The sequence below is a fragment of the Struthio camelus genome, chromosome 12 (assembly GCF_040807025.1).
Source record: "Struthio camelus isolate bStrCam1 chromosome 12, bStrCam1.hap1, whole genome shotgun sequence".
Lineage (NCBI taxonomy): Eukaryota > Metazoa > Chordata > Aves > Struthioniformes > Struthionidae > Struthio > Struthio camelus.
The window spans coordinates 24,170,711-24,198,424 of NC_090953.1; the positions used below are offsets into that span (position 1 = coordinate 24,170,711).

At 38.5% G+C, this 27,714-nt stretch overlaps 2 protein-coding genes across 4 annotated transcripts in view; one reads left to right on the forward strand and one right to left on the reverse strand.

Annotated features, from left to right (window-relative positions):
• The window catches only part of NPTN (neuroplastin), a 58,028-nt gene extending 56,648 nt beyond the window's left edge, over positions 1-1,380 (forward strand). For both annotated transcript variants that reach the window (XM_068958790.1, XM_068958791.1), the window contains exon 8: positions 324-1,380. The gene's annotated coding sequence lies outside the window, so the exon portion shown is untranslated. The remainder of the gene's footprint in view (positions 1-323) is intronic.
• REC114 (REC114 meiotic recombination protein) lies at positions 752-27,714 on the reverse strand. 2 transcript variants are annotated; one of them, XM_068958789.1, is made up of 6 exons: positions 27,228-27,673; positions 26,159-26,248; positions 11,309-11,392; positions 6,290-6,502; positions 5,152-5,220; positions 752-1,625 (listed from the first exon to the last, which is right to left on the reverse strand). In XM_068958789.1, the coding sequence occupies exons 1-6, from the start codon at positions 27,423-27,425 to the stop codon at positions 1,464-1,466; spliced, it is 816 nt and encodes a 271-aa protein (XP_068814890.1). In that variant the 5' UTR covers positions 27,426-27,673; the 3' UTR covers positions 752-1,463. The 2 variants fall into 2 exon arrangements, with proteins under 2 accessions (XP_068814890.1, XP_068814889.1); XM_068958788.1 differs by lacking the exon at positions 752-1,625 and adding an exon at positions 3,721-4,585 and having other exon boundaries at positions 27,228-27,714.

Below are 27,714 nucleotides of genomic sequence, written 5' to 3' on the forward strand. Positions count from 1 at the left end.
ACTCTGTCATGTTTCAGAGAACATGGGGGCTTTATCAAAAGATTTTTGCGTAAAATATGAAGGTCTCTTGAGTTAGCTGCAGAACCCTCGGCAATCACAACTGTAGCTTAGCACAACATAGTTTAGCATTTTTGGTAGAAAAATACTACTAAAAAAGGCTCCTTGTTCAATCTTATATCGGGAAGCTAACCGTGGTTGGGAAACCTTTATCTCATTTCACAGCAAATCAGATGTTAACCGCTTTTTTAACGTACTGTTATGGCACATGATGTTGAAAATGCTGCCAGTCATTGACTAATACCTTTTCTCATTTCTTTTTTTAGAGCTTTAAGTTTCTGAGAGACTGATGGCAATATGACCTGCTAAATTTAATGGTTGGAACTCTTGGTTCTAGAACTCCAGTTCTGTCTGGCTTTTTTTCTTCTTCTTCCTTTTCAAGTGAGCAACAATATGACTGTCTAAAGCATGCCTTATTTAGCCTCTCCTGTAAGGATGACCTAGCCAGATAAATTTTAATAATGCTTCAGTGTAGAAGGTGTAAACTATTTTGGGCTTGATGTGCTGTGAATGTTGCTTTTTTTCCTTAATATATTTAAATGGTAGAAGTAGTAAGTCAGATCATGCATGCACCATTTTTTTTACTTAAGGTAGCTGTTAAATTGGCCAAGCTCTAAAACGCACTGCTGCCATCTAGTGATACTTTTTTGTAAAGTACAGCAAAACTTAAAAATATATACAGTATATATTTATATTTTTGGGGGGGGGGAACCAAAATACAGTAAATGTGTTTCATTTTTAAGCTGCTGATATTCATTCCTTACTGTATGTCTGAAAGATGAGAGAATTATGCTGTTCTGGTACTTAGAGAAGTAATATAAATTGAAATTATCTTAAGGGCTTAACCTATATAGGGAGACTTGGGTGTCCAATAATCAGACTTCAATGGCTGGAATGGGTCAACAAAATGGTGGTGGTGAAATGCAGTTAAAAACAAAAACAAAACTTCAGTTTATAAATATATATATATGATTGCTTTTTAAGTGATTTTTTGTTAAATCATGTAAATTCTCAAATCCTTTTGCACTGATGTGTTCAACATATCCTTGTACATTCAATTCAGGCAAACTTTTATAATTTTCTTTTTTGTTTAAATGATGATGAAATGTTACGGCATGGTGATATTCTATGCAACTAGTTATACTCTTTAGTTTGACACTGTAATTTCTCATGATTTAAAGATTGTAGAAATAGACCTAACAGGGTTCTCATGATGTGCATAACTGTAGATGCATGAACTTGTGTTCTGTGTATTTGTTGAAGTGCAATGATGTATAAAAAGTGGATTCACCTGTTTTTAAAAATAAAACACTGACAAAAATGTGTGAGATTTTTTTCAGATATTTAACGATATTGTTTGTGTATCCTGAGTGCTGTATATTCTAATGGTAATAAGTTAATATTTCTCAACCTTCTGTTAGTTTTTTCAATTCCTTCTCCACATCTTCCACAAAAGCTGGGAAATTTTGATCCATAAGACATAAGCGAATAAAAGGCCCCAACTCTTGTGCATTCCACACAGAATGCTGATACACAAGGGGGAGCTCAAACTTCGATTTCAGCACAGACTGCAAAAGTAAAAACAAAGGTGTTGTATTAATCTTGTACATAAAAGGTAATATTACATGTTTTTGTAACAATTCAGTTGCATCAGCTTTTTCCCTTCAGTCTATAATAAAGATGCATCTGCCTTGTTAATATGCTTTATGAATACTTTCAATCACACGTGCTTTCTGTATAAAAATTTTTTTCTGATACTTAGCTCTAATTCTAATATAGCTTTTATGCAACTTTGAATTCTTGACTGTGCAATTCTTTAATGTTAATTTCCTGGGTAACAGTGACTTTCGGCCTCATAGTGAATCCATTCTATGTAACAAAATATGATCTTTTTATAAAGTGTATGTAATGCTGTTTGAATTGTGTAAAGATAAACTCTCTAAGGTCTTAGAAGCTAGAATTGTCAATTTAGCAAGATGGCTTTTATAAGTAAATTATGGGGCTTTTAAAAGCTAAAAACCACTTTCAGCCCTACTTAACCCCCCTCACATCAGCTGCTCTTGTGATGGTGATGCAGTGGGAGGAGAATATGTGCATTGTGCCTTTTTTCAATATAAAACTGGTAGCAGCAAAATGGGAGATGCACTACCTCATGCTTGAGGAAGCCTTGACTACCTTCTGTTGTTTGTGGGAGATGCCAGCTCTCGTGCATTTCTCCAGTGTATCTAATGGATAAGTCTAATGGACTGATAGGCTAGTGGGTAACGCCTAAGCACTTTGTTGTCACAGTAGCAGCAGCACAGAAAGTGCATCTGAACCAGCTCGACTAAAACTTTATTTTGGCTGGCTCCCAGTTTTCCCTGCTGGATGTGAGCCATATTGAAGAAATGGCAACTTCAGTTTAAGGACCCTGCTGGAGCCAGTATTGCTGCTCCTTTTAAACTGCATAATTCATAATTGGCGCACAAAGCCTCAGCGCCATTAATGCATATATTTTTCCATTATTTAGGCTGTGTATCTTCTACAGCCCTCACCTCCCACTCACCCTTTAATGTTGTTTACCTATCTGTACTGTAGTTATAATAGCAGGTGCATCAGTTATACTGATGCTTTTTGGATACGCTGCAGGAGAGAGGAAAGTATTATTAAAGAAAGACTGAAACTGTACTTTCATAATGAGGTAAGCATGCTGTGCAGAGGCAGCTGGGGATCATGGTGAGTTTTTGCTGTGTTATTTTGGGGCAGGAGAAATGCCTGTCTGTATCTTGTTTTAGGGAACTTCAAATGCCTAGTTAGGCTTTTTTTTTTTTTTTTTAATGCACCAATTGGGAGATGCAGAGTAGACTAAGCTGCTCCATCTGGAAAAGTCAAAATTGCTATAAACTGTTAAGTCAGGCCCTAGCTTCCATGGCTTAAAACTCTAACAGTGTAGGACAACTGCCAGATGGCCTGGGCATGTTAACAGGTGGTGAATATCTACGTTTGACTGGGGAGGGGAGGACATATCCTAGTATTTTTGCTCATCTTATTGTTGGGTCACACTGCAGTATATTTTTTTTTTTCCCCGGCTCATGTCATAGTCCTGAGTAGGAAACAATATCCTTAGCCAACAGACTTCAATTTGTGTTTCTTTTCCAGTTTTTTTTTTTTAAACATAGAATGCTTAAAGTAAAGCTTCTGAGAAATAACTTTAAAATGGTTAATGAAGACCACAGAAAAATGTCTCCTGAGGTGGCAAAAATGGGAAATTCAAATTCCAGAGCATAAATAAGCCAGCTGAAAGGACCCTGAATGAACTTCGTATTGCAAGCCCGTAGGCCAGAGGATGGGGAAACATCATTTTGGAGCGCAGCTGTTGTTAAGCTGACTGAAAAGCAGAGAGACAAGTGGAGGATGCTGTATAGAGAAATACTACATCAAGGCATCTTTTTTGTGCCAGGGAACTTCCTATTTGTTTAAAGGAGAAATGGATGAATGTGTATGGCAAATAAAGGTCTCAGTACTGGAAAGTTTTCTGCAGAAGCAGGTATCGGGCACCAGCCTTACACTTAGACTTAACAGTAGGACTTTTTAAAAGAAGTAAGTTTTTCTTTTATAATGCTAGTTTAAATTTAGCTTTTTCTAATATTGCCTCTTAAAGCAGAGCTTAGTCATGAAAAAATACAGTTGCTATACTGAATACTGAACACAGACCTAAACTAGCCCTAGGACAGGAAGGGCATACTGTGCCCTGTGCAACCACTGTCATTAATTCCATCTGTTCAAGGCACCTGCTCATGGTAACATCAGACTATCGAAAAGGTCAGGGATGGTCCCAAGGCTGCCATTCAGATTGTCAGTAAATCCCATCTGCCCTTATTGCAGACAAGAAGTGTACTAAACACTGAACTATAGGTGTGCAAAAAAAAAAAAAAATTTAAGGTGGTGTCAAACTTCTAGCCTGCTTTCTCAGCTCAAGCTATGGACAGGCAACAGATAGACCTTAAGTCTGTGCTCAGCTGCACAGCAGTCTGTACATACAGTTTTCCTAGTGACTTCATAATGTACTGCAGTAGAGCAAGTAACTCAGTCCCACCTAAGCAGCAACTGCTTTATTTCAAAGTACCTAATTCTTTGAAACGGCAGATAAAAATTAGAGACTGTTCTTAGTTTTGGATCTAAGTGAATGTTAGTAATTTTTTTTAATTTTTTTTCCTGCAAATTATCATCATGCTTCAGCATAACTGGAAGTATTAGAATATAATCCCCAGATCTGTGCAAGGACAAGAACAAAACTGTTGATAGTTGACCAGCAGGACATATATACAGCTCTCATCATTAAGATGAGTTCAGAGAACTCTACTTTGTGGAAACAGTGTGTTTGGTAAGTTTGGTTATGCTTAAGAGGCTTTTGGGTTTTGGAGATGACAGATTTGTAATAGGGCGTATAGGAATTGTCCCTTAAACCATTGATTTGAAACATTGACTTGATCATTCTATTCCTAAGGAAAAAGTGCAAGAAAGATCCGTTGGGAACTTGTAGAAGCAACTACAAAAAAAAAAAAAAGGTTAGAAACGGTACAGTTGTTTCTTCTCGATCATCCTATTGTGAATTTTGGACAATACAGGAAAAAAAAAGTAACATTAACTTCAAACTCTTTTTAAAACATCATTTTAACCTGGACTACTTGGTGAAACTGTCAGTTGAATTACAGATGCTCTTGCTATGAGTCAAGGGTGATTGATATTTTCAAACTTACGCTATAATTGCAGGAAACTGCAGAGATAGATAGCTCTGCAGACTGCAACAATGGCAATCATTTATTTTTATGTAGCATGTGGGTATTTGCTCTTGGCATGGTGGGGTTTTTCTTAAGCAAATGTTTAAATTATACCATGAAATCTCCTTTTTTTGCAGCTTATTTCCTAGGTCTATATCAATACACGCAAGATCCTGTGTTTTTGTTGGTATGGCTGTAAGTGAACCACAACTGCTGATAGCATACTGGTGCTCAGCGAAGACCCTTATCAGATGTCAGGGTGGGTATGAGATGGCTTGCTCTCTCCCCATTATTAGAGAAATGAAGATACGGGATCCAAATATTAGATTTTTACCTGTGCTAGCTGTGTTACAGATCTTCTTTCTCCAAGGCTTGTGCATGAATATGGTGGAGGCTCATCTGGCTGGAAAATATCAAATGCAAATAGAGGCTTCTTAGCAAGAAGAGTGTGGGTATGTGCAAGAAGGGTAGTAGTTCCATTTTTAGAGATGACAGGAAGAGAATGTGCTCAGCTACCTTATGTAGTAAAAACACATCTTTTTCTGAAACTTGAATGCACATCTGTTCAGTCTTTACTTTTTAAAGACATGAAATAATGGCCCTATAGTTAAATTGTCATGTCTAAATCAAGATAATTTTTAAATTACTTATACATTTTTTAGAATTTCTTCTACTATGTACACTCACCAGGAGCATGCTTTTTTCCTTCTTATGGGTCATACCACCAAAAAAAATAGTTCAAGTTTGCATTTCTGTTTTCAGAGCAAGGTTTTCAGTCCAACTTTTGGAGTGAGAGCATAATTAACAATTGTATGACTGTTTAATGGCATTCTGCCATTACATTCTTTGCCTTCCATTTGTTTTAGTTCATCAGGAAATGAAAAAAGCCCAAAGGAGAGGTGATCTGCTTCATGCTGAACCCATAAATCTTGGAGATCCACTGTTGAAGCATTTCCCAGAGGGTGTAAGTCAACTTAGCAATATAATTTTCCCTCTTTCTTTACCAAATCTGACTCCACTGTCCAGTATTACAGGACTTGCCCAGATTCTATCCTCAAAATCAGGTAAACGAAGACTGAGATTTCCCCTTCAGTGCATTTCCTAGAACAGTGACTTTAACAAACAACTGAAGCTTTTCATGATTAAAAAAAATTCTAACTGTGGCTAGAATTTTCTTAATAAGAATATGGGCTGATAATAAACACCTAGAATAGTTTCCCCCCCCCCCCCCCCCAGGAAGTTAACTTTGTAACAGCTGAGACAACCCACCAACCATCAACAGTTAAGGAGACATTGTTTTAACTTGTTTTTAGCAGGACTTGAATGATAGCTTGTTACTCCGTTTTCATATATATGTCTAGCAGTTGCAAAAGATTGTTTTGGCAAGGATGCACTAAGATATCATTTATAGATCTAACACTAAGAGTTAATTATTTTTCTATTTTCCAGTCCATGTAGTCTTGTTTACTTACTGTATGTAGTATGGATGCACTTTGTTCAGAATCCTTCACTTGACTTTCACCATTAGCCAGCTGACTGAGACTTTGATAGAGCTTCTGGCTTTGTTCATCAGTTACTTGAACTGGTACATACTCTGCAAGTTTCCGCACGCAATTACAGCAGTGTTCCAGCATCTGTTCTTTTGAATCTCCACCAAACTGAATACGGAACATACGGCATTCATTCTGTTCCAAAGCAAAGAGAAATTAATTTAACTCTACAGCCCCTCAAACAATTTTGATTTAATTAAATTCATATTCATTATCATTAGGAAGAAGGTGATAGTTCTTAGATCATTGCAACAACTTAAATACAAAGAAACCTGTTCTCCCTGCTGTATCTTCATTTATCCCCAGCAGCTAAACTAGAAGAGTATTTGATTTCCAGTTTGAAAGTAAGTAAAAACCAAGGAAATGGTAAGCAAGCAGGATCACTTGTCAGCTAAGCAAAAGTTTAGCCACATGGACAAAACTTGCCATGACAAGAGGTTTGGCTGGTTTGTTTGTTTGTTTTTAAACATGAATATTGCAGGGAAAACAAGTTCTTATTGCTCTAAGTAGTATTCTAAAATGAGAAGCCTACTCCGATCAGCTGTTGATAATTTAAAAAAAGAAAAGAAAAAAAAAGAAATGGCACTGAAGGAAGCAAAGTTACTAACTTTGGAACCTAAGCTAAAAGTTAAGAAAACTCTGCTTTCCATTTAGGATTTATGTTACTGTCTACATCAAACCCAGCCTTACCAACCCAATTTGCTTGTGCATAGCTAAATATACAAACGCAATCTAGAACTCCAACTGAATGAAGCTGTTACTTTAATAGAAGCCAACATAGGCCATTAAGTGTGCCAGAAACTGAAATGATTTAGGTAAGACATACTATGCAAATGAAAAACTATTCTCTAACCTTTCCTTGAAAACAGCCCTTGGAAATGTTCATACCAATAATCAGCCAGAAGTCTACTGCTCCAAGAGCGGTGCTGTCAGGCTAGATTAAGACAGTTGTCCTTAATCATGAAATATGGCAGATTCTATGTACACCAGTAACATAGGCTCGTGGAGAGCATCTCTTCATTATTTAGTAAAATAGAAAATTCCTTCAAGTAATGAAATAATATTAAAAACTAAAGAAAAATACTGGAAAGAATTAACCTCCAATGCAGGTTGTCATGCTGTATAATAACAATAGAAATTTCTTCAGCTCAAGCAAACTGCACTGAAAATGGAGGGCTGAAAAGCCTTGTAGTGCATGATAAGCTTGTCCTTAAGCACATTCACATGACATAAGGCAGATACAAACTGAACATTCTTGTTTAAAGAATGAATTCCTGGGACTTTCAGGTTGATCTTGAAATTTCAAATGTGAAATAGCGTTAAAGTACCAGAAAAGGAGCAAATTTTACTTGGATTGACCTAGCTTATTTGACCCTTTCTGAGACTTCAAAGCCAGTTTTTTTAAATGGCTAGACACAGCCTGCTGATTTACTTGATAAAAGGCCATATTTCACTTTCAAGATTTTTGTCTCAAAGATGAACTAGCTCTTCATGGCACAGTCTGTTTACATGCATGTAATTTTAAGACATACCTATGTGACTTTTAGGCACTACATGCCTAAATATATAATGCAATTTTAGGGCACTTTAAGCATAAAAGCTTGTTCTAATGCCTTTTAAATGGAAAAACGTCAGTCCTCCTTTTACTAATGCCCTGTTAACTTTTCCTCTAATTGGCTAAGATGTTCTGGCAAGTGGGTCAACTTCACATAACGGAAAGCTGATTTGGGGATACGCCGAACAGGTAAGTTCTCATTAAAATGAGAGGAAAAGTAACTTGCACCTTCGTTTGAACTCGTTCTGGAGACCTTCAGAATGACATCTATTTTACTTACTCCTAAAAATCCCCAAATCCATTTGCAGTCTGAGCTAGTTGTATTGCTCTCTACTTTTTTGTAAGTACTGTGAAATGTTTAAGATTACAGTTTGTAAACAATAAGTTTGATTTATAAAACTTTTTCCCTTTTTAAAAAGAGGTAGTAATAATTAAGACAAGACATGCATCAAGTTTTAGCATTAACTGCAAGTACTGGGCTACACAAGAGCCAAAGTATTACTGAGCTTTGAGATCACTTGGATCATATAATTTGCATGTTTTCCCACTCTGGGGGGTGGGCTCAATGAAAACAGTATGAAGAGAAATAGCTTAATACAAGATTATTATAAGTTATTGTCTTGGTACCGTTTGCAATTTTTATATTAAAAAAACCTGTTCATATTAATAGACTTAGTCAAAGACTAACAGAACGTCACTGATTACCAGCGACAGATGGATACAAAGGGCAGTCATAGCCATGGAGCCTTTTGTTTCAGATAAACAAGACATATATAGCTCTGACAGATATAGCTTCAGAATTACATAGCCATACATGTATGCTTCACTGAATAAATTAACTTCTGATAGTACATCTCACTTTCAATAGTATACCTGTGAAAGGTATCTACTCTACATGTCTTCCTCTCTTAAATACAAGTTTCTCAAAATACAGTTTAGAAATTCATTCTGCTACCTATGAGTCCATAAAGCCCTGTCAAAAGAATATTTCATAAGAAATGTTTCGCTAAAAATGAAATACTAATGACTTATGAAAACCAATCTGTTAGTGTTCACACTGTTTTTTCAAATGTACGTTATCCCAGTGATTAACCTCCATGTTTCTTCTTTGACATGGGTTACTCAAACTCTCAACAGCTGCAAAGCAGGTAACAAGGAACAAAAGAAAACAAGAACAGAAAAGCAGTAATAACTGAAGCCAGTGAAATAATGACAACAGAATGAGAACACAGAGCAAAAAGGTAAAACAGAAGTGATAGCTAGTAAAATATTTAGTTGCATGTGCCCCATAGTTTCTATATATGAGTACAGAAGGCAACTATGTTTTGAAAAGGTAACTCACTTTCCTCTGCTTAAATGGCTTCTACTTCCTTCTGCTTGACTCTTTCCTTTATAGTACCTTTTGTACTTATATCTACCATAAGATGAAACATGCTCCCTACATGCTGTGGCTGGCTTCCGGAAGTGTTCTTAACTATATATACACTCACAGTTTCAGGGATTGCTCCAGCTACCATTTAGGATATAAAGTAGAGAAACTGTATGATAGGACCATTGTAATACCACTAAATGCAGTTTAGTTGTGAGGATTTATGGTAAGCAAGCATATTTGGATGCATTGAATTCATTTAAGAATGTAAAATGTCCCTTAGAGCGTTGTTCAAGCCTTAAAATGCTTGTGATGTTGATTTTATGTTTCTTCTGAGATGCAGCGCAGTCCCTTAACACTGTGGTGGGGAACTGCGTCTATTAACTGTAAAGGAAACTGATCTACTGATTCATCTAAACTAATTACTGCAGCAGCTCCATAGTCTTCTCCAGTGATGCTCCAGATTTTTATACAATCTGACAAAAATCAGAGAGTGAAGGTATTTTGCTTTCAGGCTACCAGAACCCATGAAATTTAAAATAGGTTGAGATACTTTTGCATTTCCTAGTGCCACTAGCCTAGTGCCTAGGCTAGGCTTATTCTCAAATGAGATGATGACTTTTTATTTGAACAATATTTACTATGCCTCACATCGGTTCATATTTTGCAATTAGCAAGACATTCCTCTCTGCAAACTATAGTGTTTTGTTCATAACATCTTTTATAAGAGATGTAAAACTGTATAATCAGCCAGATAAGGGATCCCAATGCAAGTAAACAGGCACTGGTGCAGTTTTCAGCTACCCTTGGTGTTGCGATTATCTATGATCATAATAACCCAGTCTGTACCTCCCACAAGAGTTCCTGGCAGGGAGAATGCTAAAACAACTTAGAATACTTGGGATATTTTTATGCCTTAATAGTCCTGTGAACTACGGCAGGAGCTAAAACCAGTTTCTCATAGCTACTGAACAAGAGACTTATAATCTCCCTCCAGAATTCCCATTTCTAACCTAGAGATGAATTCTCTTGTCAAGTACAAATAGTTGAAATGAAGGCAGCTGTTCTGCTGAAACAACAAAACCTAGAAAGCATCAGGGGAGCAGGGAGAGCTTTTCTCATTTTGAAAATCTTTTTTTCTGAATAACCTGACAAGTGCTCAGCATAGCTTCTGAAAGTTCATTTAAGAACTAGTAAAACTGAGATTTTATACATAAGCTGGTAACAAGCAAGTGCCATTTAATTATTTAAAGGCTAACCAACCACTTTTCATGAGATCTGAGGGGAAGACCAGAAGTCCCAGGCTCTTTCATGAGCTTCAATACCAAATGCCTGAATCACTAACAGAGCACTACTGTGCCAGGCCCCAGGGGCCAGAAAATGACCAATTGTTTGTTTTTAGATATTCAGTTGCCAAAGTAAGGTGCCAAAATGAAAACATCGGTTCTCTGAGATGTAACCCTCATGGCAAGCTTAAAAAAAAATGGGAATACATACAAAACAAACCTGTCTTTCACACATTCTCAAGCAAAGAAATGTTGAAATTTAATCACCAGGGTGGGTGATGTTATATATGCAGTTCAGTGTGTTCAAGCACCCCGTGTTACACAAGCCTCCTAGGTCTACTGAAATGATTGATAAGCAGCATTTAAGAACGTAAGACGCAGGTAAGAATCTCTTGATCTTTTTGATGGTTAGCAGTGTGGTTGTCACCATGCAGGCCCATTTTCAGGTTTTATACATTCAGACCAGCAAATTCTACATAAATATCGGTCTAGCTATTTTAGTAGTTGACTCTCAGAAAGTAGTCCAAAAGATGCAAATAGTAGGAGCTGCAAAAGACATTAAGATAACTCAGTCCACTTTTGTTCTTATCTAGAGTTAAAAAAAATCACTTACTTTATATGGACAATTTGCAATAAATATCTCAGCATTTCTGGTTTAATTTGTTCAGTATTAAATAACCCTATATAGAACTGTGCTGGCTATTAGAAATATCAGAAGCAACTGTACCAACCTTTGACTCTGCCCCAAACAGCAGGCAGTCTGCTCTTCTTACTATCTTCAACCACTTACGGGAATCAATTAATGAAAAGCCTTCCTGAAATTAAGCAGAACATAAAGTACTTGAACAGTGAATAGGCCACACTCAGAAGTACGCGCTCAAGTTATCTAACATAATTTCATCCCTCATAAAGCTTATTTACGTCTACATGCGTCTTACATATCCTGTGGGTCTTATTCTGCTGTATTAATCGTAAACATAACAAGACTTCCCTATGCCCTCCCACCACACAGCCCAAGGAGCCTCCTGGGGCCACCAGTGAAGTGAGAGGCATGTGTCGCTGTGAATTCCATACTACGATGATATGGCTTCCTTTCCTAGGGAGCCAGCCAACAATATTTATCGCATCCTTGTAAAGAGATGGTACTTAAGATTTCAGAAATAGCCATCAACTACAAACTTTAAAATATTTTTTCATTAAACCTGAAAAATTTGCTATCTGTAAACCTAATGGAGAATTACATGGAAAGCATGCAATTGCCAATACTTAATTTTTACCATACTATGAAGTTAAGTTAGAATCTGTAGCTCTAGTGACAACACTATGTCAGGGTACATCTTAATCTGCTTATATATTTCAGAGTGTATATATTATGAAAGTCTCCTTGACATGCATGACAAAACAGCTGCAACAGAGAGCTTTAAATTCTCCTTCCACATCCCATGAAGTTGCTTAAGAGGGCAGCAGAGGGCAGGCAAACCTGGAGAATGGGACAGCAGCTGGCTTATCTAAGACCCAGACAGGCGTTTTCTCCAGATGGAGTTCAGGTAAACAAGCCACAGCTTTTATAACTTGATAAAGCTGTTTTTATACTTCAGTTGTGTTAACTGTTAGTCTCTTCAAACAAGACAGGCAGCTTAGCATTCTGTAAAAATATCCCAGGAAGCTGAAAACATCATAAAAACACTGCAAGGCAATGGACTGTGCAATTCCCAAGGTATTCCACAGAGTGCCACATAGTCATCATTTGACAAAGTCAGGGAGAGGGGGGATTAAGGGCAGGAAGGAAATTACTTGCCCGTTTTATTTCTGTTTTATCTGAACTAATAATGGCTTTCAATTGCTGTAACTTTTCACATAGGCTAGCCCTGGCTGCTTTCAGTATCCTAAGGGTCAAAAAAAATTCAAGCCATACCCATCCTGAATGACCAGCAGTATATTTTTGCCAGTCAATATCCATCTTATGCAGGTCCAGGCTGGGAAGCCATCTGCCATTCTGTTTTGGTACAAGAAGTCACTGCAGTAAGACGCTACCCTTTTAAGGTGCTGACACTGGCTCTACAGCCTCACACAGCAGTTGCATGTGGACCTTAATGGAACTGAGCTTCTTTGAGAGGGATGCCTAAGAAACATTGAAGGGTGGAACTGAAGACAAACTGGTTCAAGGACTCATTGCTGAGCAGATGTTTGCTATTATAGACTCTGGAATGGTAAGACAGCATGCAAGTTGATACTTGCATGCTGCCCCAAAAGATTTAAGGTCAGAGGGAGAAAATTTCCCTCTGCACTGTTTTTGGAAAGGCCCTGATAGCAGGTAAAACAGGGCAGTCACTTGACAGCATGTCTGCTTGCACTGCATCCACTCGAAATGCTGCAAGGTAGGAGGAATTGCTAAGGTGTGAAAGGCCTCAAGGTCAAAAGAACCCCTGGCTTTGGGGTATGCACTGTTAGGTCTCTGATAGGCCTGCTGTAATCAGAGAAGAAGTAGGTATGCAGACATGTAAGTCATCTGCTACCTTACGTTTCAGAAGGAGAACAGAGAAGTTGGTTGCCTTGGCTTCCTAGTAATTGCCAGATGCCATGTTATACTTAACTTGGGAGCTTGTGCCTTGTCTGAGGCTTGAACAACCTTCAGGTGTTTCAACCTTGGGTGTGCAGCCCTCACCAAGGCAACAAAGACAAGGATCACAGATAATTCCCCAGTAATCTCAATAAGACCAAGCTTACAAAAAAAAAAAAAAAAAAAAAACGAACAGAATTCCCGAGGAGGGCAAAAAGAAGCTGAAAGTAAAAGCAGAAAAACAATACTAAAAATCGGCAGAGGAGGCGGCATTAGTTAAGCATAATGTGAACTATATGTGATTTAAAAGATGAGCAAGTATAGTCCTCTGCTTCTGCTAGAGCTTACTATGCAGATTTTTCTTCTGTTTTACTGTAATACATGACTTATACATATTACTGTGTATTTTCTGAGTAAAAATCTTCAGGAACAGAGTTTCTCAGACAAGTGATGCAAAGTGGATCAGTTATACCAGGGCTTCCTCAGGGATCATCTTTCCCCCCCATTTTCAAAGGCAAAGAAATCTTTTTGTGATTATAATAATCACTTACATGGAAAATCTAATCTTAAAACTATTTACTTTATCTTAGGTACCTCTTCCTGAAGATCACAGTGGGAAATCAAGCAGACCTAATACCATGGTAATGGCCAACTTTCCAGGGGCCACAGATTTAGAGTCATTGTCCTGGAGTCAAACAAGTGAAAAAGCAATAACTCCAGAAAACAAGGCAGCAGAAACCACAAACAAACGTGACAGATCCAGAATGAATTCCCCAGCCAAATCAGTATAAGTGCCAGCAAGCTAGCTGCCATAAATACAACACTGTAATGCAAACAGATTTTGCAATAAGTTTTTACCTCAGCTCAGCTGCAATTTCAGAAATGTTGTAGCTCCCATAACTCCTGCAGGAGATTTTATGCCTATTTTCATTCTTCAGCTCTCAAGGAGCCATATAGCACATGCAGCTCCCAGCTGTGTACAGTATCTCACTGACCAAATACACTGAAAGCTGAGAAAGCCTCAGTGAAATTTAGCTTCTTGTTAAAACTGCTCAGCAGACCTTGGCAAAACTTAATGATTAGCCTTATTATGAAGAGTAAAGTAAGAGTAAAGTAACATTGACAAGAAGGATACAGTGGCATAGGGTTCATGGTACATACACTGAGAAGATGCTAATTTAGCATCTGGTGCCACATATTTCTTCACTAAGCTAATGAGTTTGAATAGCAGTAGTATGTCTCTCCAGGCTAAAATTTCACCTCTCGTTCAATTCAGACTGGAAGGTCTGAAGTAGGGAAAGGAAACTGAGGACTTACACTACAGCTGTTGGGAAGGAAAAGGTGAGGCATTACCTCACCTGCTGTCAACAGGTTCCCTTAAGAAATGTTGCCTGTTAATCAGACTAGAGTTAGTAGCATTCCTTCTGCTGCAGTGTACGTCAGTGTATCATAACAGTTACACGTTCTGTGCAGTGTATGTCAGTAAATCTTTACATTTACACTTCAAAACATTCACCTGCTGGAGTGGAACTACTCTTTCCTCACTTCTACCAAATGCAAAACATCTGAATGTTTGGGGGGGGGGGGGGGGCTAAAAGAATAGTTTATTTTCTTGTTATTTCTGGAAATTTATCTTAAAATATTACTGATACAGACCTGAAAGGGATACTTTTTTCATGATACAGCTGATTAGAAGAAAAAGTAAGAGAAATTTTTTTGTAAAGCTCTTGCTGTGGCACTAAAATGAGAAGATGCTGAGAATCTGTTGGTCTCAGCTACTGAAACTATTTTTGAGCTGCTACTTTTCAGCATATTCTCACCATGTCCCCTGATGTCATTCAGCCACAAAGATTCCCTCCCTATTCTGTCAGAGATATAAATTAATTCTCCAAAGATCATGTGTTTTTGTGTTGATACACATAAGAGAACACTACTGAACCTAATTCTAGATGAGGGTTAATCAGCCAGCGGCACTCTAGCAAGACTTCCAACCAATCCTTGATCAGAAAGTCTTTTTGTATTTGTAAAAACTTTAAGCAAACAAAACAAACACACACAAAAAGAATGCTTTTCAGAGAGTGAATTTTAAGTTTTTTAGGTTACATCTTCACTCGCTATCATTTTCCTTCTTAGAACCAATATACAAATACACTTCCTTTGGAGGAATTATGTTATCATTTGTTTACAGCTTTAGTACATGGCCAGACATTTTGATTCTATGGCCTATGTTCAGAAACCTTTATAGCACTGAGAGCCATATACGCCAATTACAGCCCAACCATTTGGCATCCTACATATAACTCCAGAACTACAAAAGCTCTGAACCCTGGCAACAAATGTGAGCATACCCTTGCAGCTAGGGCTATACCTGACATTTGCAGTAAATGGAGGCCCAGAGAGAAGGAATAGCATCTCATGTAGGCTACCAGTGTAGCCCTGCTAAAAGGCAAGCTGCGCCCACAGCCCTCCCTCAGCACATAGTCTGATCCTGCAGACAGACACCTTTCCAAAAGGACAGAAAACTTCAAGGGCACCAGCACCAAGCCACATCCTTGCTGGTGTATTGTGGAAGTAACTGCAGTAGCATAGCATGGCTTGCCAGGTTTTAGTCCAAATAAAATTTGATTTGAAAGCAAGCAGTCAGACTTCTCTGAAATAATTTAAAAACTACTTTGATTTCCGTAAGAACAGATACCCAAACTATCAACAAAGAACAAAACAACAACAAGCAGCAATTTTAAATTGAGATTCTGAAGTCATAGTAAAAGCTAGACTTCATTCTCATCATGAATACTGAAATACAGTATTAAAACTCCAAGATAGACATCCACTGATTGACCGCCCAAAAAGAAAAAAAAAATGGACTGTGAATCAATTCTGCCAAAAGCTTTGCAGCAACTCTGAAGTAGAGGTTCTAGATGGAAATTTTAGAGGTTTTATGGCTTATCAATAAATAATAGATATTTCCAATGTTTTCTGTCCAGTTCAAGTTGCTGTTAAAGTTTAGTAGGTCACTCTGAACAGGTCAGAACGTATTTCAGATATTCAGTACAGATTAGTTTAGAAGGATGTTTTGCCATAGAAAGTTACAGAAGACAGTAAGGTGTACTTTTCAAAAGATGTTGCATCCAAGAGCAAGAGGAGAAATGTACTGTGCAAGGCACTCTGCGCATTTGGTGCGGCAGTAATAGGGACATGGCATACATGTAAATACTATGTACTTATGCCCCCTAGGACTGCTCGCGTCTCATAGCGCTCTGTTCACAGCACACCACTGAAGGACCACTTCAAGCTAAAAGATGCAAAACTTATGACATGCAGCACTCCAGAGAGGCACCCTCTGGGTAGCCCTGCTTGCACCTTTCTGAAACGGGCTGCGCAGCAACATAGTACACAACGGTTTCCCAGAAAACAGAGCAATTTCCTACTCAAGAAGGCCGTGCTCGGTTTCCAGGGAGGCACCTGTGGCAGTCCCTTAATCCATCCACTTCGCAAAGCAAGCTACAAAGACATAACTAAGGAGCACAACCAGCAGAGTGTTCTTCACAGTGCATTTGCAGGGCAGAAAAAAGGGTTTGGGAAGGTCCTTTTCTGGGGAAGGCTGGATTCTCTCCTCCTCTGACCACCCCACTTGCAAGCTCATGCAAAACTGCATAAAACCAGCAGCAATGGCCTCAGCAACCTGTTATTTTCCCTGGATGGAGAAAGGCACTTCCCAGTTACTATGTTATCCTATCCAGAACTCCACTTTATGGGTCTGCTCACCATGCTGAGGATATAAGGCACAATGAGAAAACTTTTCAGAAATTAGGTTCACTATCTAGATATTAAGCATGATATTTTTAAGTTACAGACATCAATTTTTTGACCTCTAGCATTCCAGGAACTAATCGTTTAGTTATAGTTCTAATTCTTTAATTATCTAACTAGTATGTATTATATTGTTTTAATTATTTTATATCAATACTGAAGAATACCATCCTTACTCTTTGAAGACACTAATTTGGAAACAAAACAATAGTAATATTATTTCCAGGTATCTGCAGAATATGCTTAATACATCTGGTAAAAGCCTGCAAAAGACTAGAAATTTTTTTTATGTCTTATGAAACACAAACATCAATGCGCGCTCAGTTCCACATTCCTCAGAGTTGAAAAGACCGTTGTTAAATATTACCTCAAGAGATCAGAAAAATAGGGATGTGAAAGCGGACAGTCTGAAAAAGGTGGTAGATTGTTTTAGGCATTACACTGAACGCCAAAGTGTGTGTGTAAGTTAGATCTTAGAGTAAGTATTAACAGTCTCAACCAAATCTGGGGAGTATAAAGTAGGAAGTGGAAGGGGGAGAGGGGAAAGGCCAAAAAAAACTGAGACAGCCAGTCAACAAGCCAGCCAACAAGCTAAATAGCAATAAAAGGATAATAGTCCTTAAACTTCTAAGGTATCCAACTCCTGAAAGCGCCATCAACAGCACTTGCATTGATAGCTTGGCTGAAAAGGAATGAAATAGAGATGACAAACCAACACTATAAAAGGCATCTGGCTCCAGACAAAGACAGATTAACGTCACTCATAACTGAGAGGTCCCTTTTACAAGTTCACTCAGAGAAATCTTAATTGTTATATTCTGACACCGATGCATGCCAGAGAGAAAAAGTTTATTCAGAAGTAAAGGCAACGCTTGTAAAATACAACATTGCTGCGATCACCAAATCCCTTGTCCAACAGCTCTCTGCTACTTTGCAGTTCTAAGTAAGGGAAATACAACCACTAATGAAGTATCCATCCAACTGTTAAGCTCTGCGCATCTTTTTGTGTATAGTTTTTTCATCCACAATCTCTTAGAAGCCTGATCATAAACCTTCCTATTAAGCTTGTTTGATTCTGGAGAACTGATCAGGGTTAGACTCAGAAAACTCTGTCTCTGTTGGGGTATGAAAGCTAAATGAGGAAGCAAATACAGTACACACAGAGGCACCCGAGAAACAAAAGTGCTGGGTGCAGGAGCACATGCCGCCAGATGTCAGCTTTCTAGAAAGAGTTCCCCCAGAAGGGTACAAACTACAGCCTCTTGAGGAAACGGACAGCAAAGATAAGCTCCTAACTCAGGAGAAGCCTTGAAATTTCGTAAGAAGAAACTGGAAAAAAACCATATTTTTAATTATGCTGTAGGACAATGAAACTTGACCAGGGACAGAGAGGTGAAGAGGATGCTAATATGTTCTTCCTGTTGATAATGTATTGTAAAAGTAGAGGGAGAAGAGACAGCAGACACGTTGATGACTATGTCACAACCAAAGTTACTGTTCTACAAAACAGAAAGATACAGTGAAAGCATGCACTTAAGCTGTTTGAATTTCTGTGATTAAAAGATCTATAAAACACTTGCTAGAAAAGATGATTAAGTGCTTGGTTACAGATTAGAGCCTTTTTGGAGGTATATAAGGACCTGAGCACCCTTCTCCAAGTAACGCTTTTCTGTAGGCACTCTAAACTTTGCAGGACCATGCTCTTCAAGACATCCCAATTTCTTCAAGTGTCTGTACTTCATATATACTTCCCTAGATCAATACCACATGCTAAACTTCAACTATAGGGTAAACATATGTCATAAATACATGTCATAACTCTTTAAGAACTACTCTAGCAGTCGCGTTTAGACAAGCTGGAGAAGAGAACAGTAAAGGTCAGAACCTTTCAAAACTCTTTATTGCTGACAACCATCAGTGCATAAGGATTATACACAGGAATGTATCATTATATCCAACGTAAATGGGGAAACTGATGCAGAAAGATATTCAGCTTGTCCAAAGCAATCATCTCAGTAGCATATGCTGAAATAAAAAGAAAAAAATTGATTTTTGAACTAGAAATTGGTGTTAAATGTGTCAATAAAGCCAAGATTTCTTCTACACTTTCCAATACCAATCATGGGACCTTTTATTTAAAAAAACAAACAAACAAACAAAAAAAAACAAACAAAAAAGAACCTCCCTCTGGCTTTGCAGTGGACTACCAGTAAGCAGGACAGTTTAACAATCTCTTCACTTCCCTAGGGGTCAAATGTCCTCATCTATTGCACAGGGACCTTTGACCACTCAAGACACTGCTGTGAATATCATCTCAAAAACTCAGTGCATAAAGTTTTAGGCACCGCAAAGAGAGCGTCAAGAACATCAGTTCCTCTGCTGAATGCTTGCCTAATTAATGAGGTTAGAATCTGCTGTATTCTTAGCACTACTAGCTTATTAGAAGTCACGAGGGGACCAGGAGGGCACTAAGGACATTTAGTCTACACTTCAAAAGATCAGGTCATAAATCAATTACTCTGGATTAATTTCATCCTATTTAATAAGACCTCTTCACAACTTCAATTTGTTTAATTTGTAGGATATTAAGAATTCCAGCATCAGAATTAATTGCATCCAGTAAAACAACAAAATACAATTTTCATGATGTGCTGATTTGAAGGAAGGAAAGAAGCAGAGGAAATAAGAGCTGTGTGTGGTATGCAGAACACAATGTATCTTGATAGTAGGGCCAGGAATGGCCAGAGATGTCGTTGAGATGCTTCTGTTAAAATCCTATCACCCACAGCGTGCAAGAATGAGATTTTATACTGTAAGTTAAGCAGTGTGGCAGGCCACCCTATAGCAAAAATATGTCCCAAAAACGTTATGCAGTTTGATTCCAAATTAAGAACTTTATTAAAAAACAAAATACAACTTTCATTTGCATTACACTTTAGAGCTTTCTATGTTCCACTCCCTGAAGTTCCATTTACCCTCCTCTTCACTCCATTTGACTGATCACAAGAAGCAGATTGTATTTTTTAAAGGAAAGCAGTTGTTTCCTTCTTAAGATAGATTCGAGTAAGTTTCTGGCACTATCATTAAAGAATGTTTAAAACAATCTTGAAAGTATAACTCATTCCCAAGAACAGTTTACCCGTCCAAATAAATTGTTTGTTTTCTTTGCACAACTGATGGAAATGCTAAAATTATACACAACTATTTGTTACAGTTTCATGGAGTTGTGCTTTAATCATCAATTCTGAAGTATTTTCCGATGCTATAATCAATTATGTCAAAGCTATAGCACCTCATCACCCAGCAATGTACACAGCACAAGGTATTTTAAATCAGTCAGATTAGTATAATAAGTGCTGAGACTCAGCATATACAGTGCAGAATTCTTTCTGGCAAGAAAATGGTCTTTCAAATTCCATTAGCAAAAAGGTTGCTAGAAAGGCATTCATTAAGCATCCTACTATTTTAAGGCTCAGAAAATTATATAGTCTACTGTATGTATTTAAAAAAAAAAATCAGTTGTTAGGATGTGTGAAAATTTTATTGCTGTTTTATAAGTATTCCTCTTAGAAATGGATCATAAAAGAGTCATAGTCTCATCTCACTTGGCTCTAAATAGCTACAAGTCTTTAAGAAAAGTAAAAGGTTTATCACACTCCTGCTTTACACATTATCCCCTTTTTATTTTCTTAAATATATCCATTGTAGAGAAAGTATTTTGGTATGAAGTTAGAAACATTTAAATATTTTTCCCAGAATGGATGAGATTAATCCAACCATCAATTAAATAAAGATTTTCTATTTCTAAATAAATACGTTTTTCACCTCAGTTGTGTGCATATGGAGATGCAGTTTCATAAATCAGATGTGTTTCATAAATCATCACTGGATATGAAAAATGTTTCAGGAAGAACCACTACACAACAGAGCAAAAATACCTTCATCCAAAAAAGGGTAACTCTTGGGATTCACGATCACTAGGAGAGCAAACACTCGGAGCTATCACTAGAATGGTGGTCAACTGAGATCGGGTTTGCAGAAAATTAACAATAAAGCTGATCAGCACTTGAGTTTAGGCAAGCACTATTCCAGTTAACACTAAGGTTTACTGCAGAACAATAAACAAAGAAAAGTCCTATGTGAAACACAAAACAGCCAAAGTCTGAAGTTCAGAGTTTTTAGTACGTGCCTTGGATATTTTGCTGGACTTTTTAAAAAGCATCCACCCACAATATTATCAGCATAAAGCAGAACTTGCTGGTGGCTAAAATGTTGCTTTTGTAAAACATACACGCCACTGAAGCACAGATGTACTCTCACTTTTATTTTAGTAGAGAAAATAGAAGGTACAAAACAAGATAGTCTGAATCTACTAATGCATGCCAATTTTAAACCACAAGAGATAAGAATAGTTCATAGTGCAATATTGTTCATTTTTAAAAGAGTCCAATTAATAAATTCTTTATTAACTGATGTTGGATGGAATTTTTGTGAGCTTTTTGGGGTTTTTGTCTTTAAACATCTTGGAATAGTTCACAATAAAACTGGGGGGGGGGGGGGGTGTTCCTGCTCTTCTTTTACTGCTACAGTCAAAAAATAATAATATTAGGCATTTTTACCACTAATGATTTCCTGACTTTAATCAGCAGTTCAGTTCATTCTTGGATTACTATTAGAGGGAGAAAAGGAAAAGTCACTTTATTACTCATCCACAAAAATTTTACAAAACTTCAGTATAGTTATTCAAGTTGAAAAGGAAATGGGCAATTACTCTGCTGTCACAGGGACCACTGCTGGGCTGCTTCATCTATCTTTCAAATGACTGGCTGTAACTGGTGGTTGAGATAAGATACTAAACTTGAGGAAACATTTGCTGGTGTCAGATTGCAATTTCTGTAATCATACAGTGGTGATTGCTTGATGTTCTCCCATTAAGAAAAAAAACAAAAAACAAAGAACAAAACCTACTTTTCCAGAAAGGTTCTATAATAAAAGACCTAAATATAGGTTTGGTATTTTTTTAATACATTAAAGCAAAGTCTTCTGTCATTCAAAATATTAGCATGAAATCTCCAGCAGTTCTTGACCTAAATGACACCTCCACAGTAAACCAAGCCTAACCATGTCCAGACCAACCATGCTTAAGTCAAGGAACATCATTCCTGGGAGAAGATCTTTTCTATCATTCTTTAATATCTGTAAACTGCAAACTGTCTTTATGGCACGCTATAAAGAGAATAACATCATCTATCCTTCGGTTTTCTCCAGGGTGTTGCAGCCAATGGGAGTTCCATGAAATTCATGCATGCGCACCCCAAATAACCCACAAGAATTTGTTCAGAAGTAGCGTTCAATAGGGCTATGCACAGATCTTGCGCCTCACTGTCTTCCTCTGCAGAGGTATAAGGCACAAAGCAACTATAGTTGTTACCCAGCTTCCTCAAAACCAGGAGCCTATTGTACATCAAAGGGTCTGTAAAGTAAGGATTAGAAGATAGATCAAAAGACTAGGCTTCAACAACTTAAAGGATGTAGTTACTACACAGCAAGAAACAGTTTTGTAAGTACATCAGAGGGAATTCCACTGCAAGTGAGTAAGGCAGCAGGTAGTTGTTGGAGAACACTTTGGCATTTAAAAGGAAAGAGTCAGTGACTCGTGTCAGCAAGCACAAATGAACTACGCAGTAAGAACATCAACTGAATCACTCCAACTGTAGCACTCTATCAAACTTGATACATTCCCTCTGGAGCAGAAATCTGTGCATTTCACATTATCCTCTGTGACAAAACATCCATTGTAACGCAACCCCAGCGAGAAGGCTTGGTCTGTGACAGTTTCAAAGGCTACTTCTAGAGTCTGATTATTTCTACAGCAATAACATACATTGCCCGGTAATGCAACTTTTTTGTTGCATGGCATCTGGACAGGGAGTTTGCAAGATTTCACCTATTGTTTGTGAACGTTTGGCTAGGTTTGGCAACATCTCATATCCCACACGTCACCAGAGTTCATCCAAGACATTGCTGAGTTCAAATTCAGAGTTTTGCTATTTTCTGGAGAGACAAAAAAATCCTCTTCTTCGATATCTAGTTACTAATCTGTTGCAGATGCATAAACACTTTATTTAACCTATCACCTTACAATGTTTGGGGCATAATTTAATCAAAGCCAATGTAAAAATCCCAGTAAAAAACAGAGAAGCATTTTAAGACTTCCAAGATCTGTCTTCTAATGGGCTCTACTTCTTATCAGTCAGTCTTAATATAGCAATAATCAGATGTGAATATCCATTTTAATTAACATGCCATCATTACTGCCAGCTATTTTATACAAATTTCATATACAGACATGCTGACTTGTGGTCAAACTATGAGATATCTCACTGAGGTATTTAGAAGCTGAATTGCTTCTACCTCCCATTGCATGGCTGGAGGAAATAAACAGTCTGCCCAAAGGCGGGAAAACTGCAGTTGAAAACTACTTTGGAAGATTAATACATCCTTAACATGGATGTTTACTTCTCGTCAGATGAATCACACCCTGTGTGATATGCTGACACAGGATCAGCTTACGTCCTAGTCTCAAGCCTAAGCCAGGACTGGACCACAAAAAAGTCTGGTAGAGTCTACTGCATTATAAGCTGCTCCTTCTGTCCAGTTCCTATTTTCACCAGGGCTTAGAAGACCTCTGTATAAAGACCTTGGTATATCTGTCCTTAGATGATGATACTTAATTTCTAGCATCCTTGCCTGTTACTTGAAAAAAAAAAAAAAAACATTCAGAGATCAAGTAACAGTTATACTTACTTTGATATTAACGCTGATACCAGCTTCTGGCCAACAGCACCAGTGCCTGTGCTGTCCTTTTCAGCACAGCCCTATGCATCGCTTTTCCATTTGATGATGCTGGCTTCTCTACTAAATAGATTAAATTGTTCCTCAAAGGTTGAGGAGATACTTGTGGATTGGGATAGTCCCAGAAGGGGGAGTTTTATCACCACATGGCAGTCTTATATAGCGTGCAGGAAAGGGAAGTCTGTCTGGGAGGACACATACCTAATGAATATGCCTAAGCAGTAAAACTAAGCCAGATGTGTTGGACCAAATCACATGTAAACAGGAAACCCAACATATTCTGGAGACATCTGCCCATATTCAGAACTAGCTGATCAGATATTTGCTAGGTTTTTCAGCGAGCCAAATATATTTAAGAGGGAACTGAGGGAGGACTGCAACTGCTCTAATCTCTGAGCTCTTACAAAGAGATATAAATAGGTATAGGGCACGTTGCACCAGTGCATTTCACACTACTTCAGTTCTGTATGCTCAGAAGGCACCTGCAACATGATCCTAATTACATGGAGCTCAGAATTGCATCCAAAGAAAGGTTGGTGTAGAAGCATTACTGAAATAAATGATTTTGTTAAAAATTTTTTTACTCTTAGTATCATACATCTGTCACATTTATCTAGCATGCCTCTTCTGTCCCTGTTCTACATTATTCTTAAACTGTGATCATTACTGCAATATCAAAGTGTCTGTTAGAAGCTGAAACCACCAACAAAACCTCCTCAGTAATTCCGCAGGTTGCATTTCAAGCGAGGCAACTACCTTATGTTTACATTAGCCACTAAACTCAGACGTGCAAGAAGGTACGTTTCTCAGCCAAGTCCTCATAAAGCTTTCTTTGTAATTCTTGCACTCAACCCTTACAACAAGTTTTTTTTAATTGACAAATTATTATTTGCCAGACACAGACTTTGAAGGACAACAGCTTTTGTCTAAGGCTGTTTTGCTCTTTAGTTAGTTAACAAAGCTTTTATATCAGTTAGCCTTTGTACGGTTATTTCAGGGATGCTCTACAAAGTAATACAAGTCTACTAGTTACTAAAAAATTATAGCCATCTGATCAGGATCCTGAAAATAGGACCAGCCCCACGAGAGGTACATTCTGCACTAGTTCATTCCGAGCAGAATTTGGCAAGAAATGGCAGCAAGTCTCATTTCAGTTGCTTTTATTTTAACTATCTGGACTTTCAATTATACCACTCTTTTTCCTTTTCAGCTCATAACAGCCAAAACACTTTCCATGTTCCATTTTTACTTCGTCCAAGGACAGTCAGCTTGTCCTCCCTAAATATGACAGGCAAATGCCATATGTTGTGTTTGCGGTTTCCAGACTGACAGCTGTCTGTTAGCTCATTAATTATCTATTCAATACCCTTAACACACTCAGTCAAACATCAAAACAACCTCAAGGGTGCCTTGGCTCTCCCCCTGTACTTACAAGATGTTTCTGTAAGTTTAAGACCTTTTAAGACGCACAGCAAAAACTAATTTATAACATTTTAGGTATTCAAATCTACAACATACACTCTTACACATTCTGTATAAAAATTTTTCTCTATCTTAATAGTGCAGCATTTTCCAGTAGTTTGTAATGTTCTTCTACTATTTATCAGACATTTCCTACTTCTTATCATCACTGTGTATCTATGATAGGCACTGAACACACTTGATCCCACTTTCGAGCATGGGCCTTTTTCTGTCACGAGGCATAGTACAATACCAGGATCAAATCAGTTTCTTCAAAATGGAGTGTTTCTGCTCATCTCTTTGGCATCACTGCGAAGTCTTTACAATTTAGTACCTGAAGCACAGGCTACACCAAACCAGTTAATACAATTTTGAAGTTGTTTTGTGTCTCCAATGTTATAAGACATATTTAGATCACATAACCCAACAGGAAAAAAAAAATCCCCCAAACCTGATAAACCAAATTATCAAAATAACGCTAGCAGGTTATTGGGAGAAGACTAGTTGGATTATAAAGTGAGTTTTACAGGAATTTTTCACATTGTAGTTATATTTTTATCCACTTCTTAACAGCATATATAGTCTATTTTCTTAGGTAGAAGAATTGTGTGGAAAAAATCCATATCTTTCAACATCAGCAGCACCGAGTATTAGGTCTTACTCTACATTTTTAGAGCCACAGAAGAAATACTATACTTCAGTATGAAATAATGCAGTTAGCATTATTCTGATAAACACTGAGGAAAAAACACCACATGAGATTTTCCATGAGCAAAATAAAACTGGCAGTTTCCTCTCGTTGGGAGAGAAGACAAAGCTGAAAAGGGAAAAAAGTCAAGAACAATGCTAACGTGCATGGAGAAACGTTCTTTACATATGAGGAAGAAACACTTACCAGTACTGCTCGCCCTTGGGAAATAAAGAAATGGCTAGATACAACAATGGTAAGGATAAGGTGGCCTGATTCTTCATTTGACTCAAAAACCTTTAAGAAGAGAGGGAAAAAAAATGGCCTTATAAGTGCAGAATCTACATTTGCCTTTGCTGATGTAAAGCAAAAGGTTTGAAATGCAGGTGCCAGAAATCAGGCATATAGAATTACTTCTCAGTAACACAAATTGCCCTCCACTCCCACAGAAAGCAGGCACATTCAAGCAGTTCTCATAAATTAGAAAACTCCATATATGAATTCAGCTACTTAACTCTAAGCAACCACATGAACCCTTCCAACTTAATCTATACTTTTCAACTATTTTTAATAGCACAAGTCACTTCTAAAGGAGAGGGGGAAAAAAGCGGGCCACTACCACACTACTGAACTGTTTACGTTAATAATTCATGAGGTAGAATCTCTTGACTCCTGCATTAATTTTGTATTTGCAGGCCAAACTACAGTACAGACACCCAAGCCATCTCTAAGTAAGCTAGTGCACGAGCAGGAAGAAGCCTAGTATTTCCACAGATAATATATTCTACGTTGTCTCACATTGAGCTTTAATGTAGTTATTGCTAAAAAAAAAAAAAAATACTTCTACAAGTTATCTTAATGGAAAGAAATCCCACAGTTTGGGTTATAGCTACAAATTCACCAGCAATCCTAAAATATGGTACATGAAGAACCAGGGACTGGGGCTATGTAACACACTAGGTAAATTACTAAGCACCTGAGACTAAACAATAGCTCTGGATAGCCAGGATTTATTAAAAAATACACGCATAGACCTCACTTACAATTATTGCCTGTCACACAGCAGCCTCCTAGATCCCGCTGTAGCCAGTTAGGGCAAAACCAAGCAGCCAGCCCACCTCAGCACCCTCCAGCCCAGCTCCTCCCCAGCACACAGACCTCCTCGCCCCGCCGACGGCAGAGACCCCCTCCGCGAGGGGGGCTGCGAGGGGGCGCGGCCGTTGGGGCGCAGCCGTTAGGACGGGGCGGGGCAGCCCCTCCCCCCACCGCCTCTCACCTTCCATGAGGCGCCGCTTCGCTCCTCGTCGTCGTCGTCGTCTGCTGGGGGTAAGAAGCGGCCGTAGCGCTTCAGGGGCCAGGTGGTGGCGCTGTCGAGGAGCGAAGTGGTGTCGGCGCCGCTTGGCCGGCCGGTGGCACGAGTAAACGCCTGCGCCGGGTCCGAGCTGCGGTCCGGACACTGCGCGCCCGCCGCCATCCCTGCGCTGAGGTGACAACGGTGCCCGACGGGGAGAGGCTCTGCGCAAGGCGGCTGTCAATCTGAAGTTGGGCGGGAAGCGAAGCGGGAGCCAATCGGCGGGAGCAGGAAGGGTGTGAGGGGAGCTGTTGACCAATCAGCGGGCGAGAGGGAAACGCGAGCCAATGTGGTTGCGCGCTTGGGCTCGCGCTCGTTTTCCTCAGGCGGCCGGTCGCTCCGCAGCTGTTCCTCTCGCCTCAGCAGTGCGCCGCGCCGCGGCGTTTCCTTTCGAGGCCGCCGCTTTCCCAAG